The sequence below is a fragment of the Candoia aspera genome, chromosome 2 (genome assembly GCF_035149785.1).
Source record: "Candoia aspera isolate rCanAsp1 chromosome 2, rCanAsp1.hap2, whole genome shotgun sequence".
Classification (NCBI taxonomy): Eukaryota; Metazoa; Chordata; class Lepidosauria; order Squamata; family Boidae; genus Candoia; species Candoia aspera.
The window spans coordinates 233,830,143-233,848,118 of NC_086154.1; the positions used below are offsets into that span (position 1 = coordinate 233,830,143).

General features: G+C 37.6%; 1 protein-coding gene across 1 annotated transcript in view; it reads left to right on the plus strand.

The window, feature by feature from the left end:
- The first annotated feature begins 6,491 nt into the window (after nucleotides 1-6,491).
- SV2C (synaptic vesicle glycoprotein 2C) overlaps nucleotides 6,492-17,976 on the plus strand; it is a 49,956-nt gene continuing 38,471 nt past the window's right edge. Inside the window, exons 1-2 of the mRNA XM_063295547.1 lie at nucleotides 6,492-7,175; nucleotides 16,387-16,567. Coding sequence (XP_063151617.1) covers nucleotides 6,593-7,175; nucleotides 16,387-16,567 — 764 coding nt within the window. The 5' untranslated portion in view covers nucleotides 6,492-6,592. The remainder of the gene's footprint in view (nucleotides 7,176-16,386; nucleotides 16,568-17,976) is intronic.

A 17,976-nucleotide genomic window follows, 5' to 3' on the forward strand; every position in this document is an offset into this window, starting at 1 on the left:
CTTTAATGTTAGAAACTTGGCAAAGTTGAAGAGGAATAAATAGACGAACCTCCCTCCCTCCATAACTCATGTTATAGTTTTAATAAATGAATCAGACACAGCTGTATGGAGTACAGAATCAACACCCGGCTAAGATTATGTACAAAGCTAGAAATCTGCAAGACAAAGTACTGTACTTTAGAATATTGGTTTTGTTTTAAAAAATAAAAGGAAAGAGAACACAGCAAATACTAGAATAAAAAATAAAGGTAGGATTTTGGAAAGGAGTTAGCATTTGGAAAAAGAAATAACTTGTTTCAGGAAGAAATATTTGGTTTTGAAGAAGACCATAGCATAGATAACACCGAAGTTCAAAGTTATGCCAAACCATCTCCGTTCAACTACAGAAAGATACTATAACCCACACTTCAGATATTTCTAATGTGACATTAAACAATTATTTATGGTTCTAATTAAGAAGAATTTCTACAATTTTAATGTTAAGAATAAGCTCTAGTTCTTGAAGGTTGGTGCAAGAAAGAAGCACAGATCTAAGAGTCTTGTGTGATAACTAGAACATTTCTTAAGTATGATTTAATGTTATATCTGCTAAGGGCCATTGATTGGTTAACTTGGCATTAGTTTTCTTCTAATGAGTTTTTCTGTCTATCACAACTAAATGATTTGTGTTACTTTTGTAATTTGTGTGACTTGCTAGGCCATGTTTTAGTGAATTTTCAATTAAAAAAATTATCATACAGGGATTTAAATCCCAATGTTGAGGGGATAACATACTTGTTTTTAAATTTAAGGCTGTTTCACTAATTATCTTTCCAATACATAGTGTACATAAAGCAAGGCTTGTGCAACTTAATTAAATCTCCCCTTTGGGGGGAGATGGACGGTGACAGAAATTTGACAGAAATCTGAATGAATGAATGAATGAATGAATGAATGAATAAATAAATAAATAAATAAATATGCCCAGCTGTTTAAGTTGTTAAAATATTCAGTTTATGGCTAATAGAATATGCACACTATATATCCAGTTCAATGTATTATTTAACATACTTCATTTGGTGTCTGCGCATTAACGGTTACTGAAAAAAGCTTAGTCTACTATTCTAGTTTAATTTAGTCAGTTACTTCAGTCTTACTATAGATTTTTCTAAGAATGATGAAAGATGGCCATTTCCCCATTGATTTAGAAATGTTTTGTGCATAGGATAGGAAAAAAAAAAGAATTCACATATTGACTGTGACACAGCAAGAACTTTTCTTGATAGTGTCAGAGGATATATGCCTGATTGAAGCAAAATATATTCTACAGTAATACTGCATATAAAAGCTTAGGCCCCTTGGTGAGATGGTATGTTTCGGTGAATCCCTAAGGAAATAGAAATTGACACACACTCTATATGGTACAAAGTAAAATATGACATCTTTCTCCACATCTGAATGCATAACTTAACTATCTGTTAATTTCTTCACTGACTGGCATGTTAACTTCTAAGACACATTAATATTCAGTTTGATCCATTCTTCTTTCCACTTATATGTTATTTCCTGCCATGCATCCCCAAAACACAGTAGAGTCATTCCTATGCTTAATGGTTGACAAGGTGTTCTTTTCTTCAAACACTTTACCCTTTTTCCTCCAAATGCTTCTTTAGACAATGACTTTTGTGATGAATTTGGAGTGCCATCATCACTCTAGGCACCTTTTCACTTGCTTCATCTCCCACAGCACCTCTGTAAATCAGGAAGCTCCACTGAATCAGAAAGAAGCTTTGTAGGCACAATCTCATCCAGTGTTCTGACTGTCTCTGAATTCCAGGAATCAGCCAGGTATGAAGTAGAACTCCTTGCCAAAATCCTAAGTGCCTTGATATGCCATTTGACCAGAAAGTGATCTAGCCACAGAAAAGGACAAATGTTATCATGCTCCATATTCAGATCATTTCTCATCTCCAAAGTAATGTATGTGCTTGGCTATGTGAGTTGGATTGATACTGAAGGATATTGAAATACGGTTTGTTCAGTAGGTATCCTGGTTCTCATATTTCATTAACAAATGATGGGTGGGTTCATATATCATGCTAAGGCAAAACAATAGCAGTTAGAAAACATAAACCACATAATTGTTTAACAGCCTGTAGTAATAGGTACATCAGAATGAGCTGGTAAAATGCAAGTAAAATTTTGCAGAACTAGCAGAGCTAGTGGTAGTCTAGCATAGAAGTTTTTACACTTCAGGGCTAGTACAAATTGCAGAATTTTGCATGGTGGGAGGGTCCAGAATTAATTACCTTCCTTGCAACCTGAAATAGCACGGTCTATCACATCACTATCTCAGGCTGTATTTGCTCTATATTCATGGTTAACCCAATTTTGGGAGCTCACATGATATACTGAACTATAAATGAACCACATGGGCTTGGTAGTGTTTTCTCCTTATTCCAGATAATTGTGGTTTTTTTTGCACCTTATTTTGTATTATGTTATTTATACATGTATAACATATGGTAAGTTAATTTTTTTCCTGAATTCTAGTAATAATGTTTGATTTTGCCCTACTTACTTTTTCGGGGTATAAAAATTGAAGTTATGGTATATCTCCATTGCTGAAATTGGAGAGCAGCATTTTGAAGGCCTTGTAAGCAGACCGAATGTATTGTACAGATGATTCAATATACAAGCGGTTCAGAAAGAAAACTGGCAACAGTTATTAATTTTGATACAATCAAAGTAAATCATATTAAACTATCAGTTGGAAAATAGCATTGTACCTGAATTATTTGGCTATATGATTACCAGCCTCTTACATAACTTTTTTGTTTCATAGTGAAGCCATTCTTTAGCCATTTCCTTTAGCCAAAGACAAGGAGCTTGTCTGTTTCAACTGCAACATTCACTTCTATACACAGAACTACTGATGCATTCCCTGATTGCTTACTTTGTTCACATTATCAGTTCCTTCTAAGGAACACATTTCCTTGTTATTCAATCTATCTTACCACTGAAATAACAACTAGAAATATTGGCAGACAAATCAGAGGGAGGGAAAATATTTGGAAAGCACTTTTTAAAAGTTTAAGGATTTATGACATTATTCCAAAGGTCCATAAAGAAAGGATTCTTGTTATCACTGTTTCAAATAAGCTGAAGAGAGAGGTGTTGAGAGGTATGACAAACATACTCCTTTATGCAATGTCTTTAAAACAACCTATTCTACTTAGAAGTTCTCCACACCATTATCTAAGAGAGAGAGAGCCCCTTTTAGATTATCATAGAAATGCGCAGACAATGTTTTTTCAGTCATATCAGGGTTGGAGGTGGTGGTGGAGCAAGTAGAGGGGTTTCTCACACATTATGCTGATTTCATGTGCCAAAACGTGCTAAGTATTATTGTCACCTGTGTGTGCATGAAAAACCTATCGGTGAATTTAAGTAGACTAAACAGCCAGGTTGATTAGGATATAGGTAGGATAAGGTATGTCCTTCCCCCCCTTAACTACTATCTTGTCTGTCTTGAATCATATCTCATCCCATTCATTGGAGGACCCCCAAATTCTAGGAGTAAAACATGCCCTCTCTCTGCTTTCTCCATTAATGACTCCCAAGGAAGCTCAGAAGCAAAATCAACTCAAAGCAGATTTGAAAGTATTTTCTGCAGTCATGTTCCCTGAGCATGGTTCTCCAAATTCAGATTTTCTAGATGTTGCATTAATGCAAACTGAAATAAAGTAGATATAGAACTAATTCAGTTTTACAAAAGTGAAAGAGTCTCAAAGTTTTGTGCCACCTTTGCCAACTTGAGTGCCCTCCAGATATTTTGGACTAGAATTGGTTATGCTGGCAGACTAAGGAAAGTTGTAATTTGAAACACATGGAGGGCACCCTAGGCTGCATATATGGCCATATAAAGAGACAACTTTAAATATAACTAGAAGTTTTATAAGGAATCAGAGAGCAAATTTGGTGTAGTGGTTAAGGCATCAGGCTAGAAACCAGGAGGCCATGAGTTCTAGTCCCAACTTAGGTACAAAGCCAACTGGGTGACCTTGGGCCAGTCACTCTCTCTCAGCCCTAAAAAGCAGTACACACACAGAGTAAGGAATCGCCAAATTATAAATTTGAATAATAAGTGCTGTTGTGGGAGATGGCTGAATTATCTGTTTCTTTGTGTATCTGGCCTTCAACTCTGATACCATTGTGCATTTGCCCTGGAGCACAGAATATAAATTCCCAGACATTTAACTTAATTCTGGTAAGATCACTGATCCTTTTTAGAGCTCAGAGAGTACTTGGTGATCAATAAAGATCAGAGAACATTCTTTTCCTCCAGTCCTAATTAATCCCCTTTCCAGATTCATTTAGCTGCAAAGTGGTCAAAGTCCTTAAAGGATTACATCTACTTCAAGCAGCAGGATGCATTTCTGGGGGCCCGGGGGTCACCCTCCTCTTCCCAAGCCCTAGTTTCTCAACCAGGATATTATAGGTTGTTTGGCTTTATCAGGCCAATTTTCTTCACTCTCTTGTTTTTGTTTTTCTAATTAACAGAGTTTTCATGCTTCAATCAGGCTATCTTATTATATCAAATTAATAGGAAAATTAATAGAACATTGAAAGTAATTTACAAGCAAGATTGAAAAGAGGGGGAAAAGGCTGAATAATAGAACTACTTCTCCACAAAAAAGTCAAACTAGTCCCGTTCCTCGTGCTTCTGGTAGAAAAACAACCCTAATTCAAATGTTGGTCACCTAAATATCTAGAAACCTTTACTTGTGTGAGATTAGTTTCAGTGTCCATCTGATAACAGGTTCTCCAAATTGAATGTTCTCAGGTACCAGCTAGGACCTGCTAAATAGTTTTGTGTCTTACCCCTTCTCATATTAAGGGCTTGTATGATATGGAGGATGGTTTAAATAAATTATGGAGATTTTTGCAATTGTATGCTAGACAGCTGATTTCACAGAAAAGAATGGGATAAGGTATTGTTGAATAATTTTAATGAATGAAAACAAATGAATGCAGCCACAGTGAGGGAATAAGCCCCCCCCCCAAATAATAATTACATGTTTTGCAAAGATACTGTTCTCTCCTTTCCTGTCTTTGTGTTTTCTTATCAGCTTTCAGTTCTGGATATATGAAATCACATTACCTTTACAGGAGATGATGAAATATAACTCTTGAGGCTGCTGGGGCTAGCTTTTTACAGTATCATTTTCATGAGATGTTTTGGAACAATGTCAGGCAGATTTTAAATCAAAGATGCTCTATTCATGAGTGTGCTGCGGTGAATATGTTAACACTTAATCATTGGAAAATGGGACTATATAGTGACAATTCCATCCCTTTTCCTTTTAGCAGAATTACTAAATCATTTTGATAACAGCATTTAGGACTAAAGTCAGAGTCCTTAGAGAGAAGTTTGGCTTTTTGTCTAATTGGATTGCCTTCATTCTGTTGGTCTTCAAGTTTCACTGATCTCTTCTAGATGAAACAACTAAGCATGTAATGATTATTAAAGATAATGCAACCTGAAATCTCTATGTGACGTGATTTTATGATGCAGAAATCAAATAAATACTTGATTTCATTTCAGGTATATTTGATACCTAATTATAGACTGATGGGCATATATTTTTAGTGTAAGATGAATGGAAAAGTACCCTATCCTTGATGTGCTGTGCGGTAAGCCTAAAGTCTGAACAGATGCTATATTTATAGGTTCTGTATGCAAGATGGCAGAGAGTTACTTAAACCTTTGCATTTGCATAACTGAATGATTGCTGTTCAGCAATGGACATACGCTGGAGGAAAGCAAGTTGCAGGGTCGGAAAAGAAACTCCCTTCTTAGTAGAAGGATGTCTAGACTGAGGCAAGAGGAAGAAGAATGGAGTAAGAGTTGACTTCTTCGCTTGGTTTAAAATCCAAACCTGAGAGTAAGTCAGGCTTATTTGTTTTGAAACAAACATTATAGAGGTTAATTCTTCCAAATCAGGAATGATGTAATTCATTTAAACTGCTGAGAGTAGTAACTAGCATGCATAAAATGGATGCAGAATGGCCAGTGATAAAGAGTAGGGTACTATTCTATCCTGGAAATGCTTCACTTACATTTTTCATGCATGTTTGAATCTGTACTCATATGCCAAGTGGTACACAAATGTCTGGAAGTTCTAAACTATATCTTGAATTTTGATCTTCTGAATTGATCTTTTTTTTTTTAGTGCAGAAAGTTGTTCAGTGCTTTTGAAAGAAAAATACTTTCCTCTTTTGTATGATGCTTGACCCTTCTATCTATGTCATCTGGTGCCTGTGTCATGTGCAGGAGCACTTCTGCACTGCACCAGTTATCTGCAAACTAGTATGCTTTAATCTGTAGGTAATAGGTAGATAGATTGTTATGTTTCTTAAGCAGGAGTAATTCTAAATCTTTTGTGTGGTTTTCTTAAGAATGAACAACATTGAATTTACTTCCTTTTTCTTTCTTTTTTTTAGGATTTGTTTTGAAACTGAATGTGGTTTGGAGTCTCTTGCTGCTGTTATCCAGCACAGTTAGCTCTTTTGGACAGAATTATTGTGAACACACCTTGATAACTAAAAGATGGATAGAGCTTGTGAGATGGAGGATAGGATTTCATTAGTGAAAGGTGCTCAGGACATTGCCAAGGAGGTCAAGAAGCAGGCAGTAAAGAAAGCAAACAAAGCAGTAGATAGAGCTCAAGATGGGTATACTGAAAGATCTTACAACAGATTCCAGGGTGAAGAAGAAAATGATTATTATAGCCAAGGTGGAAATTATGAAGGAGAAGCAAATGAAGATGAAGGATCAAGTGAAGCAACTGAAGGACATGATGAAGATGATGAGATTTATGAGGGAGAGTATCAAGGAATCCCAAGTACCGTGCAGAATAAAGATGGAACTGCAGCTTTAGGACAGCAAACAACAGATATTTACAAGGATCGACATGAATTAGAGACAGAGAGAAAAGCTGATGAAGAAGAGCTAGCACAGCAATACGAGTTAATCATTCAAGAATGTGGACATGGACGTTTTCAGTGGGCCCTCTTTTTTGTCCTTGGAATGGCACTAATGGCTGATGGGGTAGAGGTTTTTGTGGTTGGATTTGTATTGCCCAGTGCTGAGACAGATATGCGCATCCCCAACTCTGGATCAGGATGGCTTGGTGAGTGTTACTTCTAGTCTGTCACAGCAGAATCATAATAAATTAGACCAATGTTATCTAGATAAATATTTGAAAATATATTAAGATGCTGCCATGGTTTCCTCTGGTATGACAAAAACAAAGGTGGTCGTTCTCTTTTCTTCTGCTTTAAGACAAGCAAAAAAAGCTGTTCCTAATTGTCTCTTTGGTTAAAAATGAAGGCTAAGATGCAGAAGTCTTGAATAAATGTACTGCTAAGCTATGAAGCATAAAAACAAGTACCTAAGTTACTGTAATGAAAAGTTAGAAAATGTCTTATTCTGTAGTACACTGTGAAGGCTAAATCAGTCAAGGTTCAAAGGCAAAGAAGCTGCTACTAAATTGGTCCGTTCAATAACAATCAAAGGGGTCAGCCCTTCTTCCCACCCAGAAGTGACAAGCACTCACCCTGTTATGCTGCATGAAGAAAAGGAAGAGATTTAAGATGTAAACTTTCATTCTGCCATATATAGGATTAACATCATAACACACTGCAGTTGCTGGATTTTTTCATTAGTGGCTTTTCTAGTTCTTGCAATAGAAAATAAACATGATGGATAGCTGCAGTCCAGTATTTTGTTTGGAAAAGTGCCCACTTGCGCCCGTCCAGAGTCAGTGGTAAATTGGGGTACAAGGATCATCATATAAGGTGACAGGGAGCACCCTCACTTATTTACCTTATGACAAAATGCATGTTTTGTGTCTGCCATTTTGTGAACAGGCAAGCTTCCTCAAGGTGGCCATCTTGTGAAAATATCCTTATATTGCTCTCCAAATTCCAAATGTGCTCACTATCCCTAAATCCTGTTTCTTTATTATTTAATTTTCTATCCCACCTTTATTATGGTATTTTTATAAATAACTCAAAGCAGCTAACATACCTAATACTCCTTCCTCTTCCTATTTACCTTTCTTATTGCCCTTTCTGGATATTATAAAAATCCATCCAGAATTTATCAGCATTTTCCAAATGGTGGATTTTCATAATAGTATAACCCCTTACTGTCCACGTAATGTAATTTTGGTCCATTTGTACAACTATGTATGCTCTGTTATGTGTACACTGAATAGAAGGTGGAAGTTTACATGCTTTGCTGCTTTCACTTATACAAAATGGTTTGATATATTTAAAATGACTATTTTTTAAGGGACAGCATTAGCCTTGGCAATGTAATTGGTAATGGTAATTTTTATCTACTGAAGAAATGAAATGAGAAAGTGTATAAAAGCTAAACAGTGTTGGACTTGGTTAATAATTGTATGGTAGACCATCAGGAAACCCCATGATTTTTTTTTTAAAAAAAATCCTGGAATAAGCATTTTCTAATTACTTCCAAGAAATCACCAGGTATCATGACTTTACCATAATTCTAATCCATGCTGCTCATATAGTTGTCCTATTTCAGGTTTCGAACTTGCACGCACACACAGAGTTGCTAGGTGAGAATAGCAATTTACTCGAGGCTGAGATAATGGCAGACAAGGGAAGGAATGTAAATCAGAACAAAGTCTCTGAGAAAGAAAGCTTGCCTGGGTAGTTTCGCTTTCAGCAGGACCGTACAGAAGAGAAGTCACATCCAGTCCGAAGTTCAGAGAGCCAGGTCAGGTTTGTCAGCCAGTCTGAAGGTCAGGGTTTCAGGAATCACAAGCAGAATTACAGGATTACACACCAGAGCAAGAGATCAGACAGTTGTTTCCAAAGGAGAAACATGGGTTAGGGCTGCTTCTTAAGTCAGGCTGCAGCCAGCTCTCCACTCTGTTGACCGAGTCCGAGGGCTTGGGGGCCGTGCCTCATATAAGACTTTTTTTTCAAATGTTAAGTACTTGCTGGTATGCTTCCTTAGTTTGCAACTGTACTTCGAGTACCTTATTTCTGAGCTGTCCCCAGCCTTTTGCACATTCCCTGACTGGAGGACTTCTGTCCATGGGATCCCACCTAGCATTTCCCTAAGCTTGTTGAAATTGGCTGTCCTGGAATCCAGCGTGTGTCTCTGATAATGCTCCAATTTTCCATTTCCTCCCAACGTTTCCCATTGCTTTTACCTTCAGTTACTTCTTCTTTATTGGATAGGATCAGATGTAGGAAATACCCTTGCCTCTTTCACATTCAGAAAAATGAAATAATCAGCAAGACCACTGACGAATTTTTAGAACCTTTCAGTTTGGCTGAATTGATTTTCCAATAGAAATACGAATAATTGAAGCGTCCCATATTACTAACTCCATGTGGTTTTCTTGGTAAAATACATGAATAGTTTACCATTGCCTTCTCCTATGCAGTATGAAATATCAAATTGCCTTTGCTATTGCCACTAAGGTGATCATCTGCCTATGCCAACTCTGTATGTAGATGCTGCCTGATATAGGTTGTCTGCGGGCTTTACTAGATAGCTGAGATGATCTTCATATCTTGGGTGACCCTGTTGGATGTATATATTCTTGGTGTAGTGTTCTTTACTCATCTCTCTGGGGAACAGAATGAGGCATCATAGTAGGACTTAGGGAGGTTAGAAGGAATAGCTGCAGTAAAAATGAATATTTTACCAAAGCTCAATGTTCTATTTCAAATGATCCCAATAAGAATTGACGATAAGGTATTAAGACCTTGGCTGGTGGATTCTGTGGAAGTGAACAAAGCACACCCTAGCTCAGTTATCTGGAAGGAGTTTAAGCTGCTCACTCCTGAGGAAGTAAACAGGGCCCTTGTTGCTGTGAGCTCTGCCACCTGTAGCCTGGACCCATGCCCCTCCTGGCTGCTCAAGGCCTTCTGGGAGGTGACATGTAGTTGTAGTCCAAGCAGTGGTTAATGCCTCTTCGTGCGTGGGGTGGTCCCGCCTGACTTAGAAGAGGCAATGGTATGACCCCTCCTTAAGAGGCCATGGTTGGATCTGATGGTTTTGGATAACTTCTGTCCAGTCTCCAGCCTTCCCTTGACCTAAAGTTTTGTTAATAGTTCATTTTGACTTATGATTCATATTATACTGGCCCCCTTTAGTTAATGATTGAATATTGATTTAATGTTAATATCTTGAAATCTCAAATGAGTACAAGAAACTTGCAATATCTGATTAATGTTACCTTCAAATTTTAATTTAATTTTATACAGCCCATACATCTTTTTTATTCTTTGTTTTTCTATTTTTAAAATTTATCTACCAAAATAAATCTTTTAAAAATGGTACAATTTTTGTTGTGAGGCAGAATTAATCCTAGAGAATGGGAAACATTTGTGTGGTTTCATGACACATGCCATTGAGAATCTGTTTAAACCTTAAGTAGATTTCAAACTGCAGAATCACACTAATTTGCTTCTGTGAAAGGATGAGTTTAAGACTGGTGTGAATACTGCTTCTACATTTAGTATCAAAAATCTGAAAGAAAGAAAAACATTTGAGGGTCCTCAGTTACAGAGAAAAGTACAATCTGGCTTTAGTGTTATTACAGGGAGTATAACACACACAGTATGCCTTATCTCAGCCTTCTCAGCTAGGATTTTCTTTTAAATGTCAACAGGAACTATTGGATAAGTGAAGATACTTTCAAATGGTATGTGTGACACTAGTACTAAAGGTATCTGTCAGTTACTTCATATCATTACTTGAGATTAATTTAGTATGGGTAACCCTGTTCAGTAATTGCTGCATCACAGTATTTCATCTTTATGTATTTTGATGTGTGTGTGTATTTTTATTTTATTTATTTATTCGGGTAGAAGACAAGATGGCGATAGGGCAAGATGGCGATAGCTGCTGTGAAGAGCTCCCCCATGGTTTGCTCGATTGATCGTTTTTATTTATTTATTCAATTTATATTGCCACCCATCTCAAACTAGTGACTCTGGGTGGCTAACAACAATAAAAACAGTATAGGTACATGTACATATTTTTCTTTCAGGATTAAACTACCTTGGAACAAATACCGTTTGTATAGTAACATTGTTGTTTGCATGGTAATAACAGGGACACATTATTTGTGCAAATCAGATTAAAAGATGTAGTGGTCTCTGTCTATTCTTTTGGCTATTCAAGGGTTAATGATGATTTAGGGATAGGCAACCTGATGCCTTCCAGTTGAGCTGAATTTCAGTAACCATCAACCCCAACCAGCATAGTGAATTACAACAGATTTTAAGCCAATTATTGTCTGTTTCTGTAAGATGATGATTATGGTGGGAATTTTTCCTTTGATTCTGAGTGCATTTGAAAAGCAACTCTAGTTAGTTGGCTCTTGGATTTATTCATTCATCCACTTATGGGTAGTCCTCACTTTGTGACCATTTGTTCAGTGACCATCTGAAGTTATAACGGTGCTGAATGAATGGTAGGTATGGCTGGTCCTCCAAGTTACAGCAGTTGCAGTGCCCCCATGGTCACATGATCAAAATTCGGGCGCTTGGCAGCTTGCCTGCATTTACAACCACAGGGTGCACGTCAACTCCCCCAATTGCCTCTCTTTCCGAAAGCTCTGAGAAGAGAGCGCAAGCTTCTGAAGTCTGCACAGACTTTGGAGAGCTGCGCTCCCTTTCCGAAAGCTCTGACAGCGCAGCTTTCCGAAGACAGTGGTTCTGAAGGGAGCCACGTGGAGGAAACATTCACCGGAGAAGCTGGGTCCAAAAAGGAGCCAGCAAAGGCAGCCAGGCGCTTCTGCTTTGCCTGCAGTGGCTGGGCAAAAAGGTCAAAAGGTCAGTGTGGGGAACTGGGAGAGAAGGCAGCTGGGTGAACGAATGTGGGCTGGGGTGGCTTCAGCTTCCTAGGGTGGCTTGGGATGAGACAGCTGGGCTGGGGCGGTTGCAGTTTCGTGCTATGCTGCGGCTCAGGCGCTCTTTGCAGACCCAGAGCCGCACAGTTCCAGGTCTGCTTCCTGCCCCACAGGGCAGGGCGCAGGGCTTCCAAAAGGGCAGAGATGGGGGGGGAGATAGGCGGGTGGGGGAGTTGAAGCACCCCTGCAGTTGTAAGTGCATGTGGGCTGCCAAGCACCCAAATTTTGATCATGTGACTGCAGGGGCGCTGCAACAGTTGTAATTTCGGGCACAGAGATCTTAAGTCCAATTTTTCAGCGCCATTGTAATTTTGAACAGTTGCTGAACAAATGGTCGTTAAGTGAGGAGTACCTGTATAGTAAAAAGGGCCTTTTATTTCTGGGACTAGGAGCAGCTGGACACATTTAGGCCCTTTGAGTCAAGGTTGGATTTTGATGCTGAGGCTCATGAATATTTAATTTTATGGAAGAATTCAACCTTAAAAATAGTTGGCACAGCGTTCCATTGGAAAGTATGGGCAGAATCTGGAATAGTTACTTTATATCAATTACCTTATAATGATTATTTTAAAGATTTTTCTTGACTTTCAAATAAAGTTACTTTACTTTACTTTACTTTACTTTACTTTACTTTACTTTACTTTACTTTACTTTACTTTACTTTACTTATTTATTTATTTTCTATCCTGCCTTTATTATTTTTATAAATAACTCAAGGTGGCAAATGCACCAAATACTGCTTCCTCCTCCTATTTTCCCCACAACAACAACCCTGTGAGGCAACAGGGGCAACATACTCAGTTGAAGCATGTATTGACAAGTTAATATGGACCTGATGTTTTAGTTGCTTCAAAGAAACCTGATAAAACCAAACCTACGTAATATTTGTATCAAAAATAAAAGCACTGTATGTTTTTAAAGTTGAAATTACTGGCATTTATGATGTATAGAGTAAAAATTGGGAATTTCTGATAATGCAACATTAGTGGTTGCAAGTCTTAAAGAATATTAATTGGTTTAAATATTGAAATTAATTCATCAAAAGATTCCATTTTGAATTTATTGGATGTTCCAAACTACATTTGAACAGATGTATATGAGATTTTCTCTGTTGGCGACGTAAACAATTTGAGGGGTTGTTAACTCATGTTATTTGGTCTTGTAAATCAGTGATATCTTTTTGGAACATTTTTAAAAAGTAGATTTATGGAAAAATCTCTTAATGTTAAAGAGATTGATGTTATGTTGAATTATGTGCCCAAAATGTGAAATTTGACTGTTTTTAAGGATCTTTGGCTATATCAAATGTGGGGAATTGCTAGGATAATTATTTTGAGAAATTGGAAAAGCACTATTATTCTGGATATTCAGGATTGGATTCAAGATATGTATAATCTATTCATTTTTTTACTAATCAAAAATTACGCATTATGTTTCCCTTTGGTGCAGATTTCTTGACATTTTACAACAAAAAACTTTTTCTTTTTAATTTGAAATTTTCCTATTTTGTTTAATACTTGATGGACAGGTGGTATGCCTAGATTATTCATTTTTTCCTTTTTTTGGTTTTGCTTGTTACTCTTTGTTATTGATGTTTTTCTGTTACTTTTGTTGTTTTTGTATTTTTTGTACTCAGTTGTTTTTTTAAAAAATCTGTATTTTTTTTTTAAAAAACTTGTAATAAAATAAAATGTAAAAATGAAAGAAACTCTGCTGATTAGCCTGGTTAAGCTTAGAGGTGCACATGCATTCTGTTCCTGCTTTTGTGCACTGTTGATGCAGTCCTTAGTATATCTTGCTGCAATGACATCTTTGAAATTGGTTTGTCATTGTTTGCTGCAGTATTTCTGAGTTTAGCATTTAAAAGGAAGAGTTGTGTTGCTGAGGAAGAGTGCATGTACAACATGATTACTCTTTTGTTCTGAGTATTGATGGAAATAAAATTTACGTTTAGGATGTAAAACCTGGTAGCCAGATGGGGAGCAGCGATTTCTTTTGGATCTGCAGAGTGGGGCTTCTTTCCTGCCAGTTTGACGGCTTGTCTTCCCTCCTGCCCTTTCTCCCTGCCTCATTGTACTAGGGAAGCTGTCATTTTTTATTTTTGGCAATCAGCCAGGAAAAAAGGTAAATTTGCAAGTGAACCTTTACATACTGGAGTGGAGAAAGATCTACAATTTTTGACTCTCCGCAAGGTTCCATGTGATGGAGGCAATATAGATATAGAAGAGAAGGTTTACTTAAAAACTGGTTAATTTAATATTTTCTGCTAGCATGTCCTCCTGCCCTGGATGAAGGAAGTTGATTTAAGGGTTTGTGTCCTGTGTCGGAGATCAATAACACAGAGCCAGCTTATCTCTGCTCACATTCCTTTCAGTGCGAATTATACTTAAAGAGCAAATTATTGTTGTAATTTCAGGGAAGGCGAGGACTAAGGCTACCAGATTTCATCTGCAAAAATCCAAATGACCACAGATGTCAAAAAACAAGAGTTTTCTGGCATTTATTTTGTTTTTGCTGCTGTTAAATGGGCCAGATTTTTGTAGGCCAAGTGGCTTGTTCTGAATCCCACTATTTCCCATAGCCAAAAGAGACTGTTTCTGGTTTTGTTTGCTCCAGATTACAGTTGGCCCAAACAGTTAACAACTCAGTGTCTCATTTTGTGCACACCTCTTACGTTACTGCTGGACCCACACTTCCAATCTGAAAAGCCAAAACAGAGGACCGTGGGATATGCCTGTTACTTTTATTATGTTTGCAGTCACTTTCCATTGTTACTCTTTTTCCTAGTACATGCAGTATGTTTCTGGTTATTACAGTATGTTTGCCATATACTGGATTCTATATTTCCCCCTAAAAGGTAAAGGTAAAGGTTTCCCTTGACGTAAAGTCCAGTCGAATCCGACTCTAGGGGGCGGTGCTCATCTCCGTTTCTAAGCCTTGGAGCCGGCGTTGTCATAGACACTTCCGGGTCATGTGGCCAGCATGACGACTCGGAACGCCGTTACCTTCCCGCCGAAGCGGTACCTATTGATCTACTCACATTTGCATGTTTTCGAACTGCTAGGTGAGCAGGAGCTGGGACGAGCAACGGGAGCTCACCCCGCCGCGCGGTTTCGAACCGCCGACCTTCCGATCGACAGCTCAGCGGTTTAACCCGCAGCGCCACCGCGTCCCTATATATTTCCCCCTACAAATTAAATATATCATCTCAAGTTTGGCAGATTGAAACTCACATCCCATTGAATTAATACACATGTAGACGAGGACCAGGGAAATGTCTCTTGACTGCAAAGTCATCTTCCCCTTCGATGTTCATGTGTTGTCCACAGCTGTGTGTACAAATGCATTCTATCCAGTTAAGACTCTTGTGTGATTTGGGCCCCTTGTTACATGGAACATACACGTACATGTATATACACGTGAGAAACTGCTCATGTATAGGTTTCACTTGGCAGACAATTCACATTTGCTGGAGGGCTGACATTGCATGTGATTTGGGACAGAGTCTGGAGGTACAGGTCTCCTCAGACCTGCATTCTCATGTAAGTACATGGAGGAATATGTGGAGTGGGCTATATTTTGAAATAAATGTCCAGAATAATGAATAAAAATACTTAAGCAAAGTCTTATTTAATTATTTATTTTTTTACAGCACCATTTGTGTATGGGGTATTTTATAAAGAAAGCCTTCTAAATACAGTGGGATACCAGAATCTTGCAATGTAGAGAAAAAAAACTTCAGCTTCTTAGAGGCATTCCATCCTGCAAAAGGCCAAAAAAAGTAGTTGTAAATGTGTGAATTAAATAACAGATTGTCAGTTCCTTGTGTCTGGATCAAATTATACCTGGTTTTGGAAGAAGGATATTAAGGATTTATGCTGGTGAAGCAACTGCAGTACTTCCAGATCTACAATTTTCTGACTCTCTTCAAGGTTCCATGTGATGGAGACAATATAGATATAGAAGAGAAGGTTTACTTAAAAACTGGTTTTAAATTAATATAATATGTTCATGTTTTTAGGAGACATGAACCTGAGGAGATGCAATTCTTTTAGGACATACAGTATTTATAGTAGAACACACTGTATTGGTAATTTCTTATTCCATGTATTGCTGTGGTATTCTTGCATTTCTTTGCCTTGTGCTTTACTTTATTACATTTATTTGCACCTGACTAAATAAATGGATAAAAAATATAGAATAAATATTTAATTAAACATTAAATATTTTACAGTTAAATAAACATATATTAAATAAACATGTATGTGTGAGAAGTAAAGGGATAGGGGACAGGTCCCATAAATGGATATGCAGATTATTCACTTGCAATAATTCCAAATAAATGATACCACTGGGTAATACTAAGAACAAAACTTGAGAATGTACAGTGATAATCCTATATAATGTGACACATTTTTTTTCTTATGTGTTACAGGCAGCATAGTATACCTTGGGATGATGGTGGGAGCGTTCTTCTGGGGAGGTTTGGCAGACAAGGTGGGAAGGAGACAGTGTCTTCTGATATGTATGTCTGTCAATGGATTCTTTGCCTTCCTTTCATCCTTTGTCCAGGGTTATGGATTCTTTCTCTTCTGTCGATTACTCTCTGGATTTGGGTAAGCATTTCTGCTTTCTTTGATTTTCTAAACTTCACTTGTGGTATGCTGATCTGTTTTAAGGTGAAGTATTATTCATGGTTATTCCCAGTCTTCTGTCAAAAGATCATATTTGAAAGTCGTGTGGTTCAGGTGTTTTTACATTCCCTTAGTCTGCATTGTTAGCTATGGCAGCCCCACTATTTGGGTATGGCCATGTTATACAGCTGAGGAAGAATAGATGATAATGGGGATAACTCCAATGGTGATGGCTGAAGATCCTGAGATGGATTAGCCAGTTTTGTGTTGCTGAAAGGTTGCTGTTAATTCCTGGAGAGCATGGGGGAAGGCTGTCAGAAATGGTCATCGGTGGGGGCCCAGAGACAAAATGAAAGGGGAAAAGGAGCACAATGGGACAAAATCTACCAAATGCAGATGTTTTTGGAAAGCTGAAGAAGACAGCACGAGAAATCAACTGCTGGCCAGAGAAAGAGACCAGGAGCCTGAGAGAGAGAATGCCAATCAGTGTACTTACCCCTGTCTTATCTCGAAGTAGGAAGGGAATTTAGACACAAATGTAACTACTGTACACTTGTAGTTCATTGATACACTATGCCAGTGTTTCTCAACCTTGGCAACTTTAAGCTATGCAGACTTCAACTCCCAGCATTGCTGGCTGGGGAATTCTGGGATTTGAAGTCCACACAGCTTAAAGTTGCCAAGGTTGAGAAACTCTGCACTATACTATACACATAACAAGGTAGCCTTTTACCAATAGCAGAAAACTTTGGTTTGCCAGAACAGAGGTAACAACTTAGTAATGCTTAGACACCACCTAGGTAAAATATGTACCATATTTTCAGTGGAGAAAAAAAAAAGTTCACTTTAAAAATGCCCGAACAGTCACTTCTAACTCAAGCCACTGTTGATTGATTTCTTTTTTTTTTAATTTAATAATAATTTTATTAACATTTTAAAAATACAAAGATAAAAGACTAATACAAACTTGCTGTTGTTATTAACCATGTGAGCAGAGGGAGGTGGGAGACTTGAAATACCTTTTGCAACAGAATGGTACATAAGGCCAAAATGAAAGACTTGTCTTGTTTGTTGTGCTAATCACAACAAAGGAACAAAGGGAAAATCACAAAGAGTGTGAGATGTGCTGTGTCTTGTATCAAATCCTGTGAACCCACAAAAAACTGTGACAGAAAAAGTTTTGTCCACAGATGTTTAGACAATAAGTTTACATAAAAATGTCCAAAGGGTTGACAGTTTAGCAAAAACAGTGAAATGCCAAAAAGACTAATAATTCAGTCCTCATTTTTTACATTCTCTCCCCTTGCTTTTACTGAACTCATAATTTATGCTGTTACTTGATATGTTTAATTAAATATATCACACATTTCCACAAAAAAATAGATAGTATG